This window comes from Acomys minous, assembly GCF_964271855.1.
Source record: "Acomys minous genome assembly, chromosome: 5".
Classification (NCBI taxonomy): Eukaryota; Metazoa; Chordata; class Mammalia; order Rodentia; family Muridae; genus Acomys; species Acomys minous.
In genome coordinates, this window is record NC_140494.1 from 76,443,135 (window position 1) to 76,463,482 (window position 20,348).

Sequence of the window (20,348 nt, forward strand, 5' to 3'; positions counted from 1 at the left end):
AGACTTGTGTATTTGAATACTTGCACACTGATGGTGGCACTGTTTGGGGGCTGTGAAACTTTACTTGGTGGGACACAGCTGAAAGAAGTGGGTTTCTATGGAGCAAGCCTTAGGAACTCTAGCCCAAACTCTGCTCTGGCTGAAGGTCACACAACTTCCTCTTGCTCCTGTTCCCCATTTACGCTTCCTGTGGTATGAACAGCCCAGGCCTCTGCTGACACAGCTGCAAGCTGTTCTTGCTGCCATGGACTGCACCCTGAAACAATTAGCCAAAGCAAATCCTTCCTTCCGTGGGTAGCTTCTTGTCAAGTATTTAATCACAGCAATGTGAAAAGCAGTAAATGTACCTTACCGCCTTTTCTTCCTAGAGCCTTAGGAAAAACACTTACATGGTTTCATCTCCATGGTTTTTAACATTTCCAGAATGTCACATGATTATTAAGAACACCACAGTGTGTAACTTTTCCTATGGGTTTCTTCACCTAACTGTGCATCTTGAGTTGTTGCCATGGCTAAACAGGATGCCATAGCTCATTTATTTTCATTGCTGAGGAAAAAGGCATTGTATGGATTTGCCACCGTTTATGCACACACCTGTTGAAAACATCATGGTTCCTTCCATGTTTTGGCAGTTAAGAATAAAACTAATATAAACATTTATGGATTTGCTGTGGACATAAGACTGTATCTCACTTGAGTAAATACCAGGGAGCTCTGTGTTGACTTTTGATATTAAATAATCTTTACCTCAGGGGTTTGTATTTTACTTTCCACGCAATCTGTTTTATTTTGTGTGTTCTGTAATTGCATCTTATTCAGTAAGCTGTGTTTCCTCAACTGGCAACAAGATCCTTGTTCTTCCTTTCTTTAGTTGGCATACTCTATGAGCCACTATTCTAACTCTTTTTCTTCCCGTTTCCCGTATAAGTACAGAGGAGTAAACACAGGCTCTGGATGCTCTCTGCTCACCAACATACTATTCATTTTGCATGTTAACCACTGGGCCCTGTCACTTCCTGAATGCTCCTCTTTTGTAGCTTCTGAACTACCACTCTCTCCTGCCTTCATTTGTAATATTGCACTTATCTTTTCCTATTTGCCTGAACTTTTGTATACCCCAGGATTTCATCATCAATTGCCTTTGTTTTGCTTGTACTTGGGCAAGTTTCCCGCTACTATAGCCTAGTACATAGGCAAAATTTCCCAACTATTTAGCTTGAGGCAAGATTTCTCCAGAGTGTAAGGTCCAAATTTTCATCACCTTGGTGGGCATGTTTTATCTGGATGTCTTTTAGACATCTCAAGTGCCATAAGTAGGAAACTGAGTAATAAACATTCTCAAGGAGTTATAGTAGTAGGTCAACCAGTTAGGATGGTTAGATAAGTTCATACATTTATCAGAACTGGACATCAGAAAGAAAAATTTTTGCTATCCAAAGAAGTAAATCCCAATGAAATAAGTATCTGACTTCTGAAAGAAAACACTGGGTGGTTAGGTACCTTCCCTCTTTGTTGGATTCCTATTCATTTTTGTCTTTTTCTTTTTCGTTTCTTCTTATTTAATTTAAGATATGATCTTACACTGTCACCTAGGCTGGCCTGGAACTCACTGGGAAGCCCAGCCTGATTTCAAACCAATCATATAATCATCCTGTCTTGAAAGTTTCAAGGGTTGTAATCCTGAGCTACATTCCCAGTGAATTCCCAATGTCTTCCACATTGGTAGTTAGGTGAGTGATTAAAAAAGCATAATGTCTGAAAATTCCTGGATTTTATGGACTGAGATAAATGCTAATCATGACTAGAGTTTTTGTAAATGTCAGAGCTAATAAAACAAAAATTTAGAGTTTACGTATATGATTAAATTAAGAATTTTAATTTATCAATTTTATGTCCAGTGAAGTTGACAAAATTTAAGCAGTTTTTGATTAGCCAAGGGACTAAGTTCTAAAGGTTTCTATAAGTTAATTCTTATGAATTGAAAGCATTTTTTTCATCAAGATAATTGGCTGTATGATGAACAGTGAATACCTCTCTGTGGCTTGGGTTAAATTATAACTGAAGTGGCATTTCCAGATTCATCCTTCTAACTTCTATAGTTAATACTAAGTGCTTCCCCTAACTCTACATTCCAGCATACAGTTGAAAATCAAAATTGACCACCAATTGTTGTGCACAACTTTAATCCCAGCACTAAGAGGCAGAGGCCAGTACATCTCTGAATTCGCAGCAAACCTGGAACATAGCAAGTTCCAGTCTGTCCAGGGCTACATAATGAGATCTTGTCTCAAAAAAAAAAAAATTAGGAAGGGTATCAAGTCAGTAAAGACTAGGGAATAATCAGAAAGCATTTATGATTTGTAATTTCCACCTGCCATTTGTCCAAGAGGTACATCTATCCCAATTAAGAACAATTAGCTTCCTTCTTCATGACTGAAATATATGACAGCCAAGTCTTCCTCTCTTTTCATTAGCCCTGTAAATGTCTGTTTATATTCTGAGACTGCAGTGCTCCCAAAAGATATGAAAAAAGGTTAAAGGACAGGTATTTGTCCATCACATAACAGCCCTGCTTAGGTCATGGATGCTGGAAATACTGTAACAGGTAGAAGAAACAAGAAAAACAGTGGTAGATGTATAGAAGATGCTGATAGAGTGCATCCTCTCATACATTCAGACAAAACTTAGTAATAGAGGTAAAAAGAATGCATTCCAGCCAGTTACCTGGCAATTCACATAATTCTATCAATGCAACAAAAAATGAGCCTAAAAACAATATTTGATTGGATTCAATATGTGCATATTTTTAAAGTGAGTTTCTTAAAATTACTAATAGTTACATTTGTTTTTTACATCATAACCGTATTTTTCTTTTGGTTTTTAAAGACATTGTTTCTCTGTATATCTTTGGCTGTCCTGGACTTGCTTTCTAAACCAGACTGGCCTCAAACTCAGAGATCCATCTGCCTCTGCCTCCTCAAGTGCTAGGATTACAGATGTTTGCTGGCTACATAGCTATTTTCTTTCTTTCTTTCTTTCTTTTTTCTTTTTGGCTTTTTCGAGACAGGGTTTCTCTGTGTAGCCTTGGCCATCCTGGACTCACTTTGTAGACCAGGCTGGCCTCTAGCTCACAGCAATCTACCTGCCTCTGCCTCCTGAGTGCTGGGATTAAAGACGTGCGCCACCATGCCCAGCTCAACATAACTATTTTCAAGTGAGAACCAACATTATAATGAAACACTTGAGGTGTTCCTTATGAAATGGAGAGGACAGGAAGTTTTCCTATTTTCAATGTAAAAACAAAATGAATAGAACTATAAGTGGATGGCCTCTGATTAACAGTGATATGTTTGTATGTGTATGTATGTGTGAGCTGACCTTTAATTTCAATTCCCAGCCCAGGTTATGTGTATTTAAGGGATTTTTGTGTTATTTCCACTTCCTTTTCCTATTGTTTCCCTTGGATGCAGTGCACACCTGATGTATCCTTTGTCACAGGGACACCTCTCATTCATTTCTTTTGGTTTTAGAAATAAACAAAAAACTATTTAAACTACACTAAATCAGTTACCCATGTTGGGAAAAAGTATTTTCTGCTTAGAATGAGTTTATTGTGTGGTAGATAAAGGAGAATTGTTATTGAAAAAGATATTTGTACCTAGCATGATAGCATATTTGTATGTGTGCATATAACCACAATGAATAAGTTCATAACTCAGCCAAGGATGCAGAAGTTAAGATAAAGAATATGAATCTTTTAAGAGCAGTAGGGTTATGTTGGATTTCTTTCCATAGTTTCCTACCCAGATTCTGTCTTCCATGTGTATGTACAGGGGTAGAGAGGAACTGTTTAAAAAAAAAAAGGAAAAGAGGAAATTTTTCTTACTCTGCCTCTCATGCTAAGTATATGCTTTCATTCCATAAGACAACATGTCAGTAAGTTATACACTTCTTCCTAAAGGAGTATTTATAAACTTTCTCTTGGTTCTTGAAACAAACTCAGCAATAGTAAGACCAGGTTTGGGAGAGAAAGCAGAAATAATGTCACCAGAACCTCTTAACAGTACTTATCTCCAGATCCGTGGTCTTCTAGGAGGCCCATCTCCTATAGATACCCAAGAGAAGCTATTTTAAAATGAAGAAAAGATCTCAGAAAAGTGGCCAAAGCAATAGCAATATACAAAGCTCAATTAGCTCTTCATACACTAGAAATAAACTCTTGAGAGACATAATTGAACAAAATTCCTTCCCCACCAACAACAAAATGAAGTTTCTAAGCCCAATCAGAAAAATATGGCTGGCTTTGTAGATAGGAAAACACACTGTGAAATGAGAAAGGAAACATGAGTAAGAGGAGAGACAGGCATGATCTGAAAATACGATACATATCATGAGAAGTCTTCTAAAATTAGTTTTTGGTTCAACTTTACAAAATAATTCTGAACTTCACTTAGAAGAACAAATACATGAGAATAATGTAAATTTTGAAAAATAGTAATTGAAAGGATTTTTACCATAAGATATCAGTAAAACGGGGCCGAGCTGGCATGAGAAACATCCAGATCAGCAGGAAGGGTACATGATGCTGAAACAAAATCTTAGCATATGTGGAGCCAAGAGATGCAGGAAAGTCAGCAGAATACTTAGATATTAAACAGAACCTGGGATTGACTGCTACATGAAGAAAATAAAATCGTGCATAATAACAAATCTGACTCTTCTATTCTTCTCGAGATTGAAATGACCATGAAGGACTGGGGCCATGATCTGTTATAAAGTCCATGCATAGTGTGCAGGAGACCCTGAGTGCAAACCTAATATTGCCAGACAACAAGAGATGACTGGGGATGGTGGATTAACTAAATCTCCAAGAACAGAGCACTGACACTTATCCCATATAGGAATTAGAGCTTGTCCCAAGTGAAGCCTGAACCCCACGCCCAATTCTGCCTTTTGTCTGTTTATGTGTGACCTTAGCGATCTTTGTCAGTGACAGTTATCATTTTTCCTAGTCGGTGAGAAATTAGAATTTTATATTCTTCAATTCTCAATCCAATTCTGTGTCTGAAAGCTAATACCAAATCTACACTACCTATGCTGGGAACGTGAACATACAGTCTAGAGGAGACTGATAACAAATCTACACTACCTATGCTGGGAACACGAACATAACGTCTAAAAGAGACTGCCCGGGACTCATCCTCCAATGCTTAGTTCTATGATCTTAGGAAAACTTTTCATCATCCTTTCTTTTCAGTTTTCTCAGCTAAAAATAAACCAAGGGCAACATCTCTTCAATTAGCCCTTTAGACATAAGTGCTTCGGTTGACACCTGATGTTTACTCCCTCAGCTGTGTCATTTTTTTCAGTTGGAGATAGAATACTATCCCAGCACTGCCCACCCACTCTCTCAGATACAGTGAAAGCAGAAACCTCTTTCTAAGGACATTCTGATGAGCATGGCGAGGAGGAACACAGTGTGAATAGGAAGTAAAAACCAAGTGATGCTGATCTCTGGCCTTGCCTTTCCTCCTAATCCCGAAGAAGAACTTCTGGGGCCTTTGAAGTATTGCTGCAGCTCTTAAAATTCCATGGCGGATGAGTAACCCTGGGCATTAGTACTTTCAAGGCTAGCATGTTCAGTGAGCTTCAAATAAATAAATAGGCCATTGCATATGCCTGACGGTTAAACTTAGTCTCAAAGTGAGTGAGTTAAACTTTTTTTCCAACATGTCCATTAATAATTCCAGAAGAGCTTTCCCTTAATATAATTTGAAGAGTTACATGGAGTTAGGATGAGTTTTAACTCAAAATTATTTAAAAAATTCTATATTATATCAGCGTAAATCTAGTCAGAGGAGAATTCTTTTGAAGTATTACTACTGTACTTTACTTTTGCGTTAGAACCTACTGGTTTAAGTGTGTGTGTGTGTGTGTGTGTGTGTGTACAGTCTTCCTCTTTGAATTTTCAATGATGACCTATCTTAGACCCTCTAAAGTCTAAGACCCACTACAAATTCATTCTGCTGCTAATTTACACTTTAGCAGCTCCATGGTAAGAGTGGAGAATGAAATGTCCCTGAAAGCTAAAAAACATACACAGCCCTTTTAGCAAACAGAAGTACAACCCTCTTCTCCCTGTTTGATCCATTTTGTCAGCTGGAAATAAAACCCCAGTCCATTCATGATTTCTAAGGATATATCCTATTTTTCCTTTGGTCCCTAGCTAACCATCCCCAATAGGGCAAGTATCCCTTGATGACCATTTGAACCACAGGAGGTAGGATTCACTAGAGAACATTTCTATGGCCCATAGTGAAGTCTACCTGAGAGTAGCAAGAACAGCACCACTGTCTGGCCTGTCACCATTGTGAACTCATGTCTGAGGGTGGTTAGAGAGAATATAGTGGCATATGTGTAGTGTGAGAAGGAGAAGGCTCTTTAAAGTGGTGTGGGAATTCATACGTCTGTGACAGGATAAGGGAGAATGGAGTTGTTATGTCCACTGAGGTTTCTGTGAGTAGCAGTTTCCTGGACCATCTTGTATGTAGTAGGTTATAGACTAAAGCATAGCAATCAGTCTACATGGGAGATTTTCTTGCATTTTTTTTGCTATAGTTATTAATTTCAAGTGGATATGGATTATTTTGATTTTTTCACACTGTACTCAGTATTCTCTAGAGAATTTTACCTTAGTAAGTCTGGGACCATTTTAGATAACATCTAGAATCTTTGAGTTAGAAATCACCAAATTGGAAGAGAGTTTTTATTTGTTTTTCTTTTGTTTTGGTTTGGTTTTTGCCATGACAACAGATACAGGATGAACAAACTTTGTGCTACATGCGATGCGAGTTTTTGTTTCTTAGCATTGGCAGAGGCCCTGTTGTAATCATGGTATAGTTTTGTCTGCTATATCCTAATACTCGCTTTAAATTCATTTCAGATTCTTTTAGCGACCACTATACTCACTTTGAGAGGGTTGTGAAGGCTCTTCTGATCAATGCTTTAGATGAATCTTTTCTGGAAACCTTGTATGGTAAGTTGATAGTATCATTGGAGCATTTTCTTAAGTTTTTCTAAATAGCTTTTGAAACTAGATGAAACAAAGCCAAGACAAACCATTCTTAAATCTTGCCATTGTTTCTTCTGGAATAAACTACACTAAGTGCATTCACACTTAATGTTATTTGAGATAGATAGATGGTAAGCATGTGACAAGTCCCTGCTATGAAAGACTCTACAGTAAATTGGAGAATATAAAACATACACCCCTGAAACAGAAGGATGCCTCAACATTCATGTGTTTTCTCTGTTCCTCTAAGATTTTGAATTCTACCAAAAAAACCCAACATGCTGTTCTCGGCTTTTGTGCCTTGGTCTAAAAACACTCACTCACTTGTCCAGCCCAAAGTTTCAAACATCTCCGTAATCCTTCCTAAGCAACATGATCAGCTCTGTCACAGAAATATTCCACTTCTGCTACCAATTTCTGTAGTAGCCTGCTTTATATTACTATAGTAAAATGCTGGCCAAAGGCACCTTGGAGAGAGGGTTTGTTTTGCTTGTATGTGCTGGGTTCGAGGCCACTGAGAGAAGCCAAGGCTTCTCTCAAGTCAAGTCAAGTCAAGTCAAGAACCTGGAGGCAGGAACTGAAACAGGTCCCAGGGGAAGCTGCTTACTGGCTTACTTTTCATGGCTTGCTAAGCCTGCTTTCTTGTACAACCCACCTTGTATTGAGAGAGGTTTGTATCAAATTGAAAAACAAAAAACAAAACCAACCAGGACAGTAATATCTACATCTGTTTTATGCTTAGGGTTGTAGTAATATGTAAGAGCATTTAAGAACAACTAGGAAGCTCCTGCCGTTATAGTGCAATGTGTCAGCAATGAGGGGAGAAGATTTCGAAAGAATGCACAGAGGAAAGAGGCACTTTTAATTCATGACAAAGTGTTTAAATCTGTAGAGGCTTAATAAAACATGACAAGCTAAAACAAAACATGAATTAGCTAAATTAACTTGGAAATTTCTGAAGAAAGCAGAAACACAAAGCTTAGCATCACAGGCCATGACAAATATGTATACATTGAGAACAAAATAGTAATCAAATTATGAAAGCAGAAAAGATTGTAGTGTGCTATGGGGGATGGAGGGAAAGATGAGAGGAAAGACATTTCCAGTGTGTTGGTGGCAGTTACCATTGGGTTCATGGATGGAGCCAGCAGCAGAGGTCCTTAAAAGTGTCATTCAGGGCTATGCAGATAGGTTTTAAAGCAAGAGTGAAAGACTCTGTGCAAGCTTTTTCATGTGGCTTCTTTTGATAACGAGAAAGTCTGAGGCTTTCGGGGCAAACTGCCCTGTTCTCTGGCCCTGTGCTTCCATGAAATGAAGGTGTTACTTCATTAACTATTTTCTAATTTAAAATATTTTCAGCTATCCAACCATCTTTCTAAAACTCTTAACACATGCATAGTGTTCAGTTGATTCAATATTCCAAGTATTCTGTTGTTTTGTTCCTCTGCTCACAGCTGGCGCCAGGAAGAAGTCATATGAACAAGATATGTTGACATCTCTTCATTATTTGGATCATCGCTTTATTCAACCCCGTCTAGAGAATTTGTTCTCTAGAAGCCGATGGAAAGAACAATATAAGGTATATAGTTTGCCGTTTAACCTCTGGTAAGAGCACGGGGACAGTGGCCCTCTCAGGACTTCAATGTCCACCCAGATGGAGTCACTTTCTGAAGTGTTGGCATTCTTCCTTGTTAAGTAATAGCATTTTAACCTCCTCTAAAGGCTTTACTTGTTTTAAGTACCTACACTAATATCTTCAATAACTAAATGGTTTGAAATAATTTCAGAGCATCTCTCGGGCTTAGCCTACTTTAAAATGAGGTGTCTCATAAGATGGTTCTTCAGAGAAGAATGTCACATAGAAAAGTTTGAAAAACATTTTTTGACTTAAACTGGCTTCTGTACTGGATCACTTGTCCAAGTGCTAACTCATGAGTTCATGCCTCAAGGCAGTATCAGTATATTTCCGGGAGCGGAGGTAGACAGCAGCATTTCCCAAGTTAGTGTGTCTCATGAGGCTGCTTCCATGAGTTAGTCCTCCTACTGTTTTTAAATACTGTATCGTATTATACATTGAGTGTGTGATGTATGTGGGGTGTGTGTGTGTGTGTGTGTGTGCAATGCGTGTGTGTGTGTGTGTGTGTGTGTGTGTGTGTATGAGGACACATGTATGCTACCATCCACTGTGGGCAGAGGAACACTTACACGGGCTGGTTTTCTCCTTCCACTGTGGGCTCCTAGCATCAAAATCGGGTCATCAGGCTTATGTGATGAGCCGACAAGTCAGGCCCCTCTTAGGATATTTGATTTCCATAAAACACTATAGAAAACATTGAGTTTCATCATGTTTGACATAGTCTCTAGCTTCAGATTTTGTAATTCTAGAAATTTGGGGATTTGACTTTTTAACATAAGAATTGCTATTTTATTCTCCAGATTTGTATTTTAGCATCTCTGATGGTAGAAGATGTACTATGGTTTTTAAAGGCACCCCAACCTCTGACATTCTATTCTCCAATGATTACTAAGAGGAAAATGGTATATAATAGATATATGAATTCCTTAAAGTCTCCGTAGTACTTAACTCAATTTCTATGTTCATTTACTTCAGAAAACTTGGTGTCATCAACAGCTCTTCAGCCTGAAGTAGCTACAGTCTGAGAGACAGTCAGGGCTTGCAAACTATAAGGTTTCAAGTTCAATGATGGCTTAAATTTAGAACTACCATGTATATATTTCTAGATTTTTCTAGATTTTTAATACCTGGATTCCAAACTTACTCCTCAGATGTAAAAAATATTTATTTACCTTTAAGGGAAATGGGGATATAGGTATTTTAGGTAAAATGTACAAAATAATTATAACACTATTTCCTTTAGTACGAGGAAAATATTACAATTTTAAAGAACATTTAGCCTTTGGCAGATGATTTACATGTGAGATGTATTTCCTAAGTCCAAAAGGAAGGACGTCTTCTCTCCCTCGTTTTACAATGAGGAAGGTATATAACCCCACAGTTAGAATTTCACAGAGCAGTGTTCAACAAAGTCCTTCAAGATGCATACCTCTGTGTTGTTACGCTTCGCCACACTAGCAGGTCACCACAGTGGATTAAGGCTAAGATACACAGAATGATGGCTGCCGATCACACAGTATGAAAAGGACGAGTGTACCATCCAGACCGGTGTAGGCTGTGAAGTGGAGTAGTAAGCATGCCAGCAATGCACTCAATGTGTTCATTCAAGTGCGATATTAAAATACGCTGCTAACAGTACAGTCGTGTCTGGCATAGCCTTCGTACAAGCGCAAGTAACCTCATCGCTGCTACAGTTGCTTAGGCAGACCAGCGTTTCTCACGTCATTGTCTCATTGATAATCAATTAGATCATCCATTGATACTGGACATGGAACATTATGGATTGCAAGGTGCTTGTTTTCACATGACAAAGCTGGTGACTGCAGGAGAATTAAGTTGTTTCCAGAATGTTTTGAGGAAAATGTGACTTGACTCATGCACTGAAGAATGACTGTAACTTTTTTTAAAATTTTAACTAGCTTAAATGACTCCATCTTTAACTTACACTGATATTTTGTTGCTCGTTTTCCTACTTTAATATCTCATTGGTGCTAATTAGGGTGAGACTATGGAAAATAAGTAAATTAAAGCCTCCTGGAAACACTACTTAGTAGTAATTTGTAAGTAAAGAGATGAATGAAGCTACTTATTTTTCCTTGTCTTTTTTTATAGCCAAGATTAATAATTAATTTTTTTCAACTTAACACTACTTCCTTGGGCTGGAGAGATGGCTCAGTGGTTAAGAGCGCCGCCTTCTCTTCCAAAGGTCCTGAGTTCAATTCCCAGCAACCACACCGTGGTTCACAACCATCTGTAACACAACATGATGCCCTCTTCTGGCGTGCGGGTATACATGCAGGCAGAACACTGTATACATAATAATAAATACATAGATCTTTTAAAAAAATACTTCCTTAAAGTAAGAGATACCATGTTTTGTTCTTATATTTCTTCCCGTTGGTTTCCAAAATGAGTGATAATTTGGATACATTCATATTTACTTAATCTTCTTATTTGTAACTATTGCCAGGACCGAGTTGAAAGCTACTCTAACTTAAGCCTTCAACCCAAGAGCCCCGAGGATAGCTTGTGCCAGGCCTGTGGGCTGTATCGCCACTGTCAATACTCGGTGCGCCTCTCAGGAGAGTTGTACAACACCAGGACTATGGAAACAGATGACTTCATGTCACATGACAAGCAGGTATATTTTGCTAATTTCTGCCTTTGATATTTAGAAAAGTTAGGCTTCATTAGCTTGTCCTCTGGTTAGTTCTCACAAATAGAGAAAACAATACAAAGAAAAGAATACAAGGAAATATGGTATATTTGATTTTCTCTCTTTCTTTTAGTATGCCACTGATATTAAACTTAGGGCCTCAGCTTGCTATGAAAGCACCCAACTGAGTAACATCCCTCAGCCCAGGGTACAATTTTTGAAGGTGAAAAATGTGTCTTATATAGCATATTCACCCCTAATTCCATGAGATAAAATCAGTCCATCTCTTAATCTCTGTGAGTCATTTATAGGGATGAGATGTACAGGATGAGAGTGATGAGGAAGATCACTTGGACGAAAGAGTTCAAAGAAGAATATGACCTAGCTAAAAATCTTGTGTCAGGTAGTATTCAAATTAGCACTTCATAGATAAGTAATTGAAGATTCATCCTACAAAGAGAGAATTCAGAGACCGCTGTACTTTGGTTTAGACAGTATCTACCATGTCAGTGTCCAGAGCGATTGTTTACCTGATTAAGATGTTGTTAAATTTGAACATAGAAAAATTTCAAGAATAAGTAATTGCTAGTCATCATGGCACAGGCCTTTAATTCAAGTACTTACTTGGGAGGCAGAAAGAAGCAGCCATAAGCCACCCTTGTCTACATAACTAGTTCCAGGAAAGTCAGAACTTCAGAGAGAAACCATGGCTAAAACAAAATAAAACAAAAAACAAAAAAAGAACCCCTTCCCAAATTTAAAATAGTTAATAGACAAGAGTGTGACAGTATAGTGTGAACTCATTAAAGAAATATGTAGATTCTGTTTGTGTTTTTAATATTACTTAGTAAGAAGGCTGCAGTTGTAAATCCTTTGAGAACTTCCTCTAGTGACTCTATCCTTGGGGGATATATACTTTAAATGCGACAGAGACACAAAGTTGTTGCTAAATCTTCCGTTATTAAAGTGGAGGCAGTACAACTTTTGGTGAAGTATGATTCCTGAGTTCTGCTGGGCAGTAGTTGGTCAGATCCCTCTAAGCAATACAGTAAGGATTGGGTAAATCATTTACAGATTTTTATTCTTGAGAGTTGAAGTTACATATATGGGAAAAGGTTCGTTCTCAACTTAAGAACATACAAATAAAACTACTTAAGATTCAGAATGATAGCTTTTAAATTACCGAAGTATTTTTAAATCAAATGTTCAAAGGTAATAGCAACCAACATAACTTAGGTGTTTGAAGGCTTATGAAAACTAAGATTTGTAAAGGAAGAAGGGTCTGGCGCACTTTTACGACACAGGCGACCACGTAGCTAGAGCCTCTGTAGTCACTAGAAGGTTATCTTATGGAAGTAAATCCAATAAAAGCAAATGACATAGCTGCACAGTTCACTGAAGCATTATTGATAAGGAGTGGGGTATAAAATAGTGGAAACACTCCAAGTAAAACATTAGAATAGTGACATGATAGTCTGATATACAGGAATGTGTGTCAGGATACAGTACCATTCAGATAGTGTTGTTACTAATGGTTATATTATTGATGTTTTGAAATAATGCTAGGCAAAATAAATGTTCTTCAGTAAATTTTTATTTTTAAAAACAAAACTATTTTATTCTAATTAACTCACAAATAAACACATCACAAAAGTAGTGTAAGTAAACCACTGAAACACTTAATTTTTTGTTGTTTTGGCATAGAATTTAATAGTTTCTATTAAAAAAAATAAGCTGAGTCCATCATTATCATGATGCATGGGATTATCTAGTCTGTCTACTATGATGGTTTGTATAGATTTCAGGTTATAGTTTTTAAGTACATTGTACATTTGGTGTATGTCTCTTTAAGTCTTCATTAGTGCTTTTTAAAGGGTGAAGTTATTTTGAATGTGACAAATGGATCAAGCCATTAAAATGAGTCAGATTTCTATTTATCTTCCCTCCTATCTAAGCAGCACTGTTTAAGTAAGCAACGTATAGATGTTTAAAAATTGGGAGAGCATTTACATTTTTATTTGAGGAGAGATCAGCTTCCTCAGACTCTGCTGCCCACTTCACACACTGCTTCCCCAGCGTGCTTTATATTCAAGGCTTTCAGTGAAGACAATCTGTTTGGAGAGAGGGGAGAAGACGAGGAAGAAATCATTTACTAAAGCTAGTTTCTATCCTACTGAACCACTGTGTCTGTGCACGCAAATAAAGGGGGGAAACACAAATGTATTTGTATTCTGGGGCTTAAAGCGACTCCTCAGCTCCTCCACCCACTGCCCTCGGATCTCTACTTTGTGATTGTGCTTATGCTTATATAAAAAACGAAAGCCTGGGATTAACCAGGTTCTTTTCGAGGGTGTAGTGAAACAGTAGTTGCTTGTTGATAATTTTATTTTGCCTGACTTACCACAGGTTAGCTTATTTGAAAGAAAGGATATGCTCTGATGGAAGATGGATTTACCAGTTCACAAAGTAAATAGTTTAGTTATATCTGTATGTTGGACAAGAGGCCTTGGACCACAAGAACATCCCACCTCCACCCCCGAAGGAGAAAAGCAAATCATAGCAAACTTAGGCAACTCGTAAGACCCCCTTCCCAAGTCTGTGTAAGGAGAAACAGTTGCCAGAGTGGGAGGAAGGGTGGCGGGTGGTGAGTGGATAGTTGGTTCAAGGGTGCATTGTGGAGGGAGCTTCAGGAATATGACTAAGTTGTCACCTGTGCTGAGATGGGCTCCTCAGTTTTGCACTTGGCGTCGACTCATCCATGCTCCCAAATGGAACTCCAGTCAGCTACTGTTCCTTGGATCTGTTTCTGAGTACTGAATCTGGAGGGAATAAATGTTTGTTCCTGTCTATTCAGGCGAAGTCCCAGGACAGGACGGAATGTCCAAAATGTGTCACTTAACCATGCATCGAGCGCAGCTGCTCGGCAGTCATCACTATATCACTTGAATTCCTTTCGGCACTCCTGGCCTGTTACTTATCTGCACAGCAGCATCATTTCTTTACTCCTTTGTGTGTGTCTTCATAAAAATGTGACATAGATGACTATTCAAAATGACTGTACTAAACTTGCGCACTTGAACATAGGAAAAACTTAAATTAGGAAGACATTTGTGCCCTCAGGTTTTTATATGATATGATCGTGTTGGGATGTTTGCAGCCCATTCCAGTGGTTTTTTTTTTTTACAAAGAATGAAAACTATGAGTTAAGATATATTTGATTTATTAGCAGAGTGATGGTGACTTCCTGTTTTAGCTGTGTAATAAACCATAACCATCAACACATGACAGAGAAATGGCCTGGTTGACAGATTTCATAAAAGTGCATCATAGAGCCCTAGGAGTCCATATATAATCAAAGCAGAAAATAAAGTGTTAATATGTCCTATTTACACATGACACATTACCTAAAGCCAAAAATATGACCACACACAAAGAACATTTTTACTTTATATTTGGGGATTGTTTAGTAAACAACTACCAATATTGAACACTGGTGTAAGAGTATGCCACTTTTAGCTGTTACTTATATATACACATTTATCAGAATCTGGGCATTTTAAACACAGAAAGGGTCCGTATGCCTCATTCTACATGCATTCTCCTGCTTTTGTGTGTATGCTTTCTGCCTTACAAGCACTTTTTCTCTTTATTCCCAAATTCAGATAGCTGTTTTCAGGCCTTCACGAATCAGAGACAGAGGCTGGGGCGGTGGCTCAGCCAACAGAGGATGCCAAGCCGGAGGACTGAGTTCAAACCCCAGCCTTCTTAACAAACAAACCAATAAGTAACTGGGGAAAGCGTGACAAGCTTCGCCTCACTGGAAAGCTGAAGGCTAATGAGGAATGCTGCTTCAAAAGAGAAAGGATTAGTGTAGCCTGAGGAACGACACCTGATGTTGCCCTCTGGCCCTCATATAAGCATGCACACAGAGAGAACCATGGGCTTGATCAGTCTCCAGTCTGTGCTGGTTTAGGGGGTTCTTTAGGTCATCTTCGCGGACATCTTGGTAGCATCCTGAGCATTCTTTAATCATTCATCTTTCTCCTAAGCTCCCTAACAGCTACAGCCTCACTTTGCCTCTTGCCCCTAGCCCAGTAGCGGAAGCACAGTGCAGGCTCATGTGCTGCTGACTCGTTGTATAGATAAGAAAAGATAACAGAATCATTTGTATAAACGTATAAATAAGGTTTAAAACACATGGTTTAGATTCTACCATTAAGGGAAATCTGAAGATCAGAATCATTTTCACTTCGTATTTGAGATAATGACATTTATTTCTTAATGTAGGTGTTTGTTGTTGGCAGAATTTGTGCTAATCGCACCAGGATTTATCATAAGCTGAAGCATTTTAAATTCAAACTGTACCAAGAATGCTGCTCCATCGCAAAAATGGAAGAAGCTGAAGATGAGCAGGTTAAAGAAACAGTCGAAAGAGTCTTCAGTGAATCAGAAGAGAGTGGCTGGATTAGAAAGGTAAGACTGCAGAGTGCTTCCTTCTGCAGAATCTGGAGGCTCGAGTGTGCCCAGCAAAGATGACATTTGTAGCCAGTGAGACTTAAGAAAAATCCCTTCCCTCCTGTTCTGATACCCTCTTCTGCTCTGCTGCCCATCCCTTCCATGTTTGTCACTGTTCTGTTCTGAACAGATGCCCTGACGTTCCAAGAGTTCATTCACCGTGTCATGTAGATGCTATTGAACAATAGTGCTGCACCTTGACAAAAGGTCTCTGTTACATATGCAACCCTTACTTACGTATTGAGTCACTTTCTCTGTTGCTGTGATACCATACCATGACAGAAACATCTTAAGAGGAAAGGGGTTACTTTAGCTTACAGGTGTGTCTTCCATGGTGAGGAGGCCCTGCGGACCTTGAGGCTGCTGGCCATGTTTCTGGGTCAAGGAGCAAGGAGAGACCAATGCTTCCGCTCAGCTAGCCTTCTCTTTATGCAGTCTGTGACCCAAGCCTAGAGAACAGTGCCACCTACTTTTAGGGTGCATCTTTCTACTTTAATTAACCTAATCTAGATAAGCCCTCAAAGATGTGCCCAGAGACTTGTCTTTTAGGTCCTGTCAAATTCGGAATCAATATTAACCATTAGATTCCAGAGTGCTTTAGTCGGGATGGAGGGTAGGAACAAAGTATAAGACTCAATTTTGCCTGCTTTCCTTAGTCCCTATGACCTAAAACTGAAGCTGCATTTGGCTCCAGTCTGAGGAAAGGGCTCCATCGCCTATTCTAACACAACCACATCCTTTTAAGGACCTGGGGCTGAGTAGTTGGCACTGTGGCTGAAGATGATGCAAGGGAACGCTGAGGCCACAGGCTGTGGGACCTACTCTGACTCCCCTCTTCCTTGACACTCACTGGATTTGATATCAGGGATAAAGTGGGCGTTCTGAGGAGTCTGTTGGATTCCTAAGCTCTCATGGCAGCACAGAAGGTCTGCTCTGCTCACAGAGCCCCTAGCATTTTGCTGTGGAAAGAAAGCTCATGCTAGCAGTTTTCTAAAAGCAGGTTTATTCCTGCAGATACAAGAGAAAGAGCAAATAGCAATTATTTGGGAAATTTGGATCAAGAACATATTTCACCTTGAAAAGAAGGGAAACGGGAGAGTCTGACCTGATGTCTTTTGTCTGAGTTATATAATAAGGAAGGTTGTCAAAGGGCAAAGGTGACGCAAGAGGACATAGCAGAGATGGGGAGCAGCAACATGGGGCCATCTGAGGGCCTACCATGGTCAGTAGAAGGGCCACCGCAGAGAGGGATGTCATAGCTACATTCCCCGTGGACAGTTAGAGGGGATGTCATAGCTACGCTCCCTGTGGACAGTTAGTCTACCTCAACCCAGCATCCAGTGAGCTTGCCTGTCTCTTCTTTGCTTTCACTCTCTTCGTATTTTCACATTTTACTTTGCTTGTCCTACTACAGAAGCTCCTATCCCCAACTTCTCTGTGTTTTTCACTGGCTTTTAGGAAAGACCTCGCTAGGAACCCTGTCTTCACTTTCTGGGACATTGAACTTCTTCCATGCCTTTTGTGGTGCCTTTAGAAGATACCCGCTCAAGTGGAATTAGAAAATCTATCAGTGTACCACATTCACAAAAACGTTCCTTCCCCCTGTCTCTGGTACCTGAGATTGAACCCTATGCTTTGTGTATCCTAGGAAGGATCTGGGCCACTCAGCTATAGCTCCAGTTTGTGTGCGTTGCATGTGTGTTATGGAATAATTACATGTATTTATATGTAGAGAACTTTCTGTTCCTTGAAGGGAAAATAGTAAGAATTTCTATGCACTTTAGAGGAAGCTTAATAAAGTTTAGGATCATCGACGGGATAAAAAAGACATTCTTAAGGAAAGGAAGTAAAATGATATTCCCTGTCTTAGTTAGGTTTCTATTGCTGCGACAAAACACTACGACCCTGAAGCATCTGGAGGAAGAATGGCTTGTTTTGGCTTACAAGTCTCGCTCATGCCACACCCCATCACTGAGGGAAGTCAGAGCAGGAACTTGGAGGAAGGAATGGAAGCAGAGGCTAAGGAGCACTCCTTCTTGGCTTGTTCTCTGTTGCTCAGCTTGCTCTCTTATAGCCTGCAGGAACTCCTGCCCAGGGCTAACGGCACCCTCAGAGATCTGGGTTAACCCCATCACTAGTAACCAAAAGCTCGCTTGATACCCTTGCCTATAGCCCGTCTCCTGGAAGCATGTTCTCAACTGAGTCCCTTTTCCCAAATAACTCTAGTTTCTGTCAAGTTGGCATAAAACTAACCAACTGGATCAACGCCTTGTCAACTTGACACACAAATACATAACTATTAGAGGCTTTTCTTTCTTGTTTCCCTCCCCCAAAATGCCATGCTAATATTAATATCACAATATAAAACATTACAATTTTTAAGAATGCCACTCTTTACATTTCAAACAATAAAAGGTCATTTTCTCTAAAATATCTACTCTCTCTAAAATATCATAGTCCCCTAGAAATTTGTAAAAAAAAAACCATAGTTCCTGGGCTTACCCAGACCAATTGGATGAAACTCCTTGAGGGCATTAAACATCTACCATTTTAAAAGCTGGACTGGCTGATTCTTAAGCAACTTGAAGGTAGAGGACCACAGCTTACAGTGTCCTGTTGCGCTGGATCTGGGCTCAGTCTCTCAAAGGCCCCTGGGCAGACAGATCCTCTTCTCTCTGGCAGTCTCATTGCTCCGTCTGGGTAGAGAATGCCAGGCTTCACTTAAGTGAACTTGACTACTTTCCCCTACCCCACGTCCACAATCTGCACAGTTCTTGCCAGAATGCCCATCTGGTTCACGCAAGAGTGCAGTGCGCTTCATTATTAACGTAAGGCCCAGACTTCCCAAAAGCCCTGTGATGGGCCACAGGAGCTGCATCTTCCAGCAGAGGAGACTGGCAGAGTGGTCCTAATGACCTCTCCTCTGTTTCACTATCCCTTTTGTGGTTTTTCATTTTTTTCCTCCTCAGGACAGCTGTCACCCCACCCCTGGCATTGAAAACTCAAAACAGCATCCTATAAAGGTTAAAAGCATGCATTTAAATATTTGCCCTGCCACTGGCCAGCAGTGGAATGTGAAAGCAAGTCACTTGATCTCTCCAAGCCTGTTGCTCCCCTATAAAATAGGAACTAAGCGATAATTACTGCTTTGATCGTGTAAATGGTGGCATGTTTTAGGGCCTGGAATTAGAAAGTGATCAACTACCATTAATTGCTATTTGCATTATGCAAGCAAAGATGGTTATTTGCTTCTCTTTGTATACTGAGATGCATTTTAACTTTCCAAAACAAATTTTATAAATAATTGAGTAAAACAACATAAAGATAAAACAATAAGCCTAAAACAGCCGATCTTCTAAGGTGCACGTTGCAGATCATAGAGAATGTTACTTTCATGTAAAACCAACTGAACCCTATGTGGCCTGAGCTAGCTGATCACTGTCTGTCCTGGCCTTCTCTTCCTTCTTTCCTGGGGGTGTGCTGCAAGCAGGGATCTTGAGGTTATGAAAATGTGGCCTTGCCTAGGGTGAAAATGCCATATTCACATTGCCTCCCCTGAATCCCTGTCATCACAGAATCCAGGCCATTGAGGTCTTCTCTCGGAGACCAGAAACCAGATCAGGAAACCATTTAATAATTTAGTGCCCTCAACTGATATAAATACTTGGACTCCGGTCTAAATGTGAACTCATGTGTCTTCTCTGCTCCCCCGTCTGCCTGTGCGCACCCTGCCTGCCATTTTTCTTGTTCTCTTTCACCTTGAAGTCTCCAGGGCAGCTTTCGTGCCTCTCTTACCCTGTTCCTCGCTGTTCTGTACCTTCCATTGCTGTTGCTGCCCCGAGAGCTTGAGCCCTCATTGCCTAGTCTTCACCACAGATTCATGACTCGTCGCCCCACAGTTATAGGATCGCTAGCCAGCTTTCTGAACATGTGCTTCAAACAAGACCAGTCCCCTGCTCCCAAATCTTTGGTAGCATCACATTGCCTGTCAAATCTTTGCACAGTCCATAACCTAGTATTTTGTAGTTTTTATTCTCCCAACTGAATCTCTTTGGTTCAGTCCTATCTTTTTATTTCAGAAGGCATCAGATTATTATCAAATCCTGCACTCCCTTGTTGTGGTGCTGTTGGATGAACATTTAGTCTCCGGGGCTGTCCAGAGGGATAGCATTTTTGTCCGAAGCAACTTGAATGTCAAACTTTCCTTGTCACCTCAACTACCTGTGGCTTCTCTCCGGACTCTCACAACAGGGGTGCTGGTTGCTATGAGTGTCTTGACCGAGGGACGGCCAACAAGTCTTTTAAAGCTGTGCCCTCAACAGTCATTAGTAGGAAACTGTTCACATACATACACATCTGTCCCAGAAATATCTGTCGGATTGGCCTCTGAATTATTATATTTATGCTATGATTTGTAATTATAACTTATGAGGTATGAAATTAATCATGCTATTATGTGATTTCTTTCC

The 20,348-nt window shown here is 39.7% G+C and overlaps 1 protein-coding gene across 4 annotated transcripts in view; it reads left to right on the forward strand.

The window, feature by feature from the left end:
- The window catches only part of CCDC82 (coiled-coil domain containing 82), a 31,685-nt gene that overhangs the window by 9,932 nt on the left and 1,405 nt on the right, over window positions 1-20,348 (forward strand). For 3 of the 4 annotated variants that reach the window (XM_084783559.1, XM_084783557.1, XM_084783558.1), the window contains 4 exons: window positions 6,944-7,036; window positions 8,527-8,651; window positions 11,179-11,349; window positions 15,652-15,837. In XM_084783559.1, coding sequence (XP_084639685.1) covers window positions 6,944-7,036; window positions 8,527-8,651; window positions 11,179-11,349; window positions 15,652-15,837 — 575 coding nt within the window. Of the gene's footprint in view, window positions 1-6,943; window positions 7,037-8,526; window positions 8,652-11,178; window positions 11,350-15,651; window positions 15,838-20,348 lie in introns of those variants that run through there. The other variant, XM_084783560.1, reaches the window with a different exon arrangement.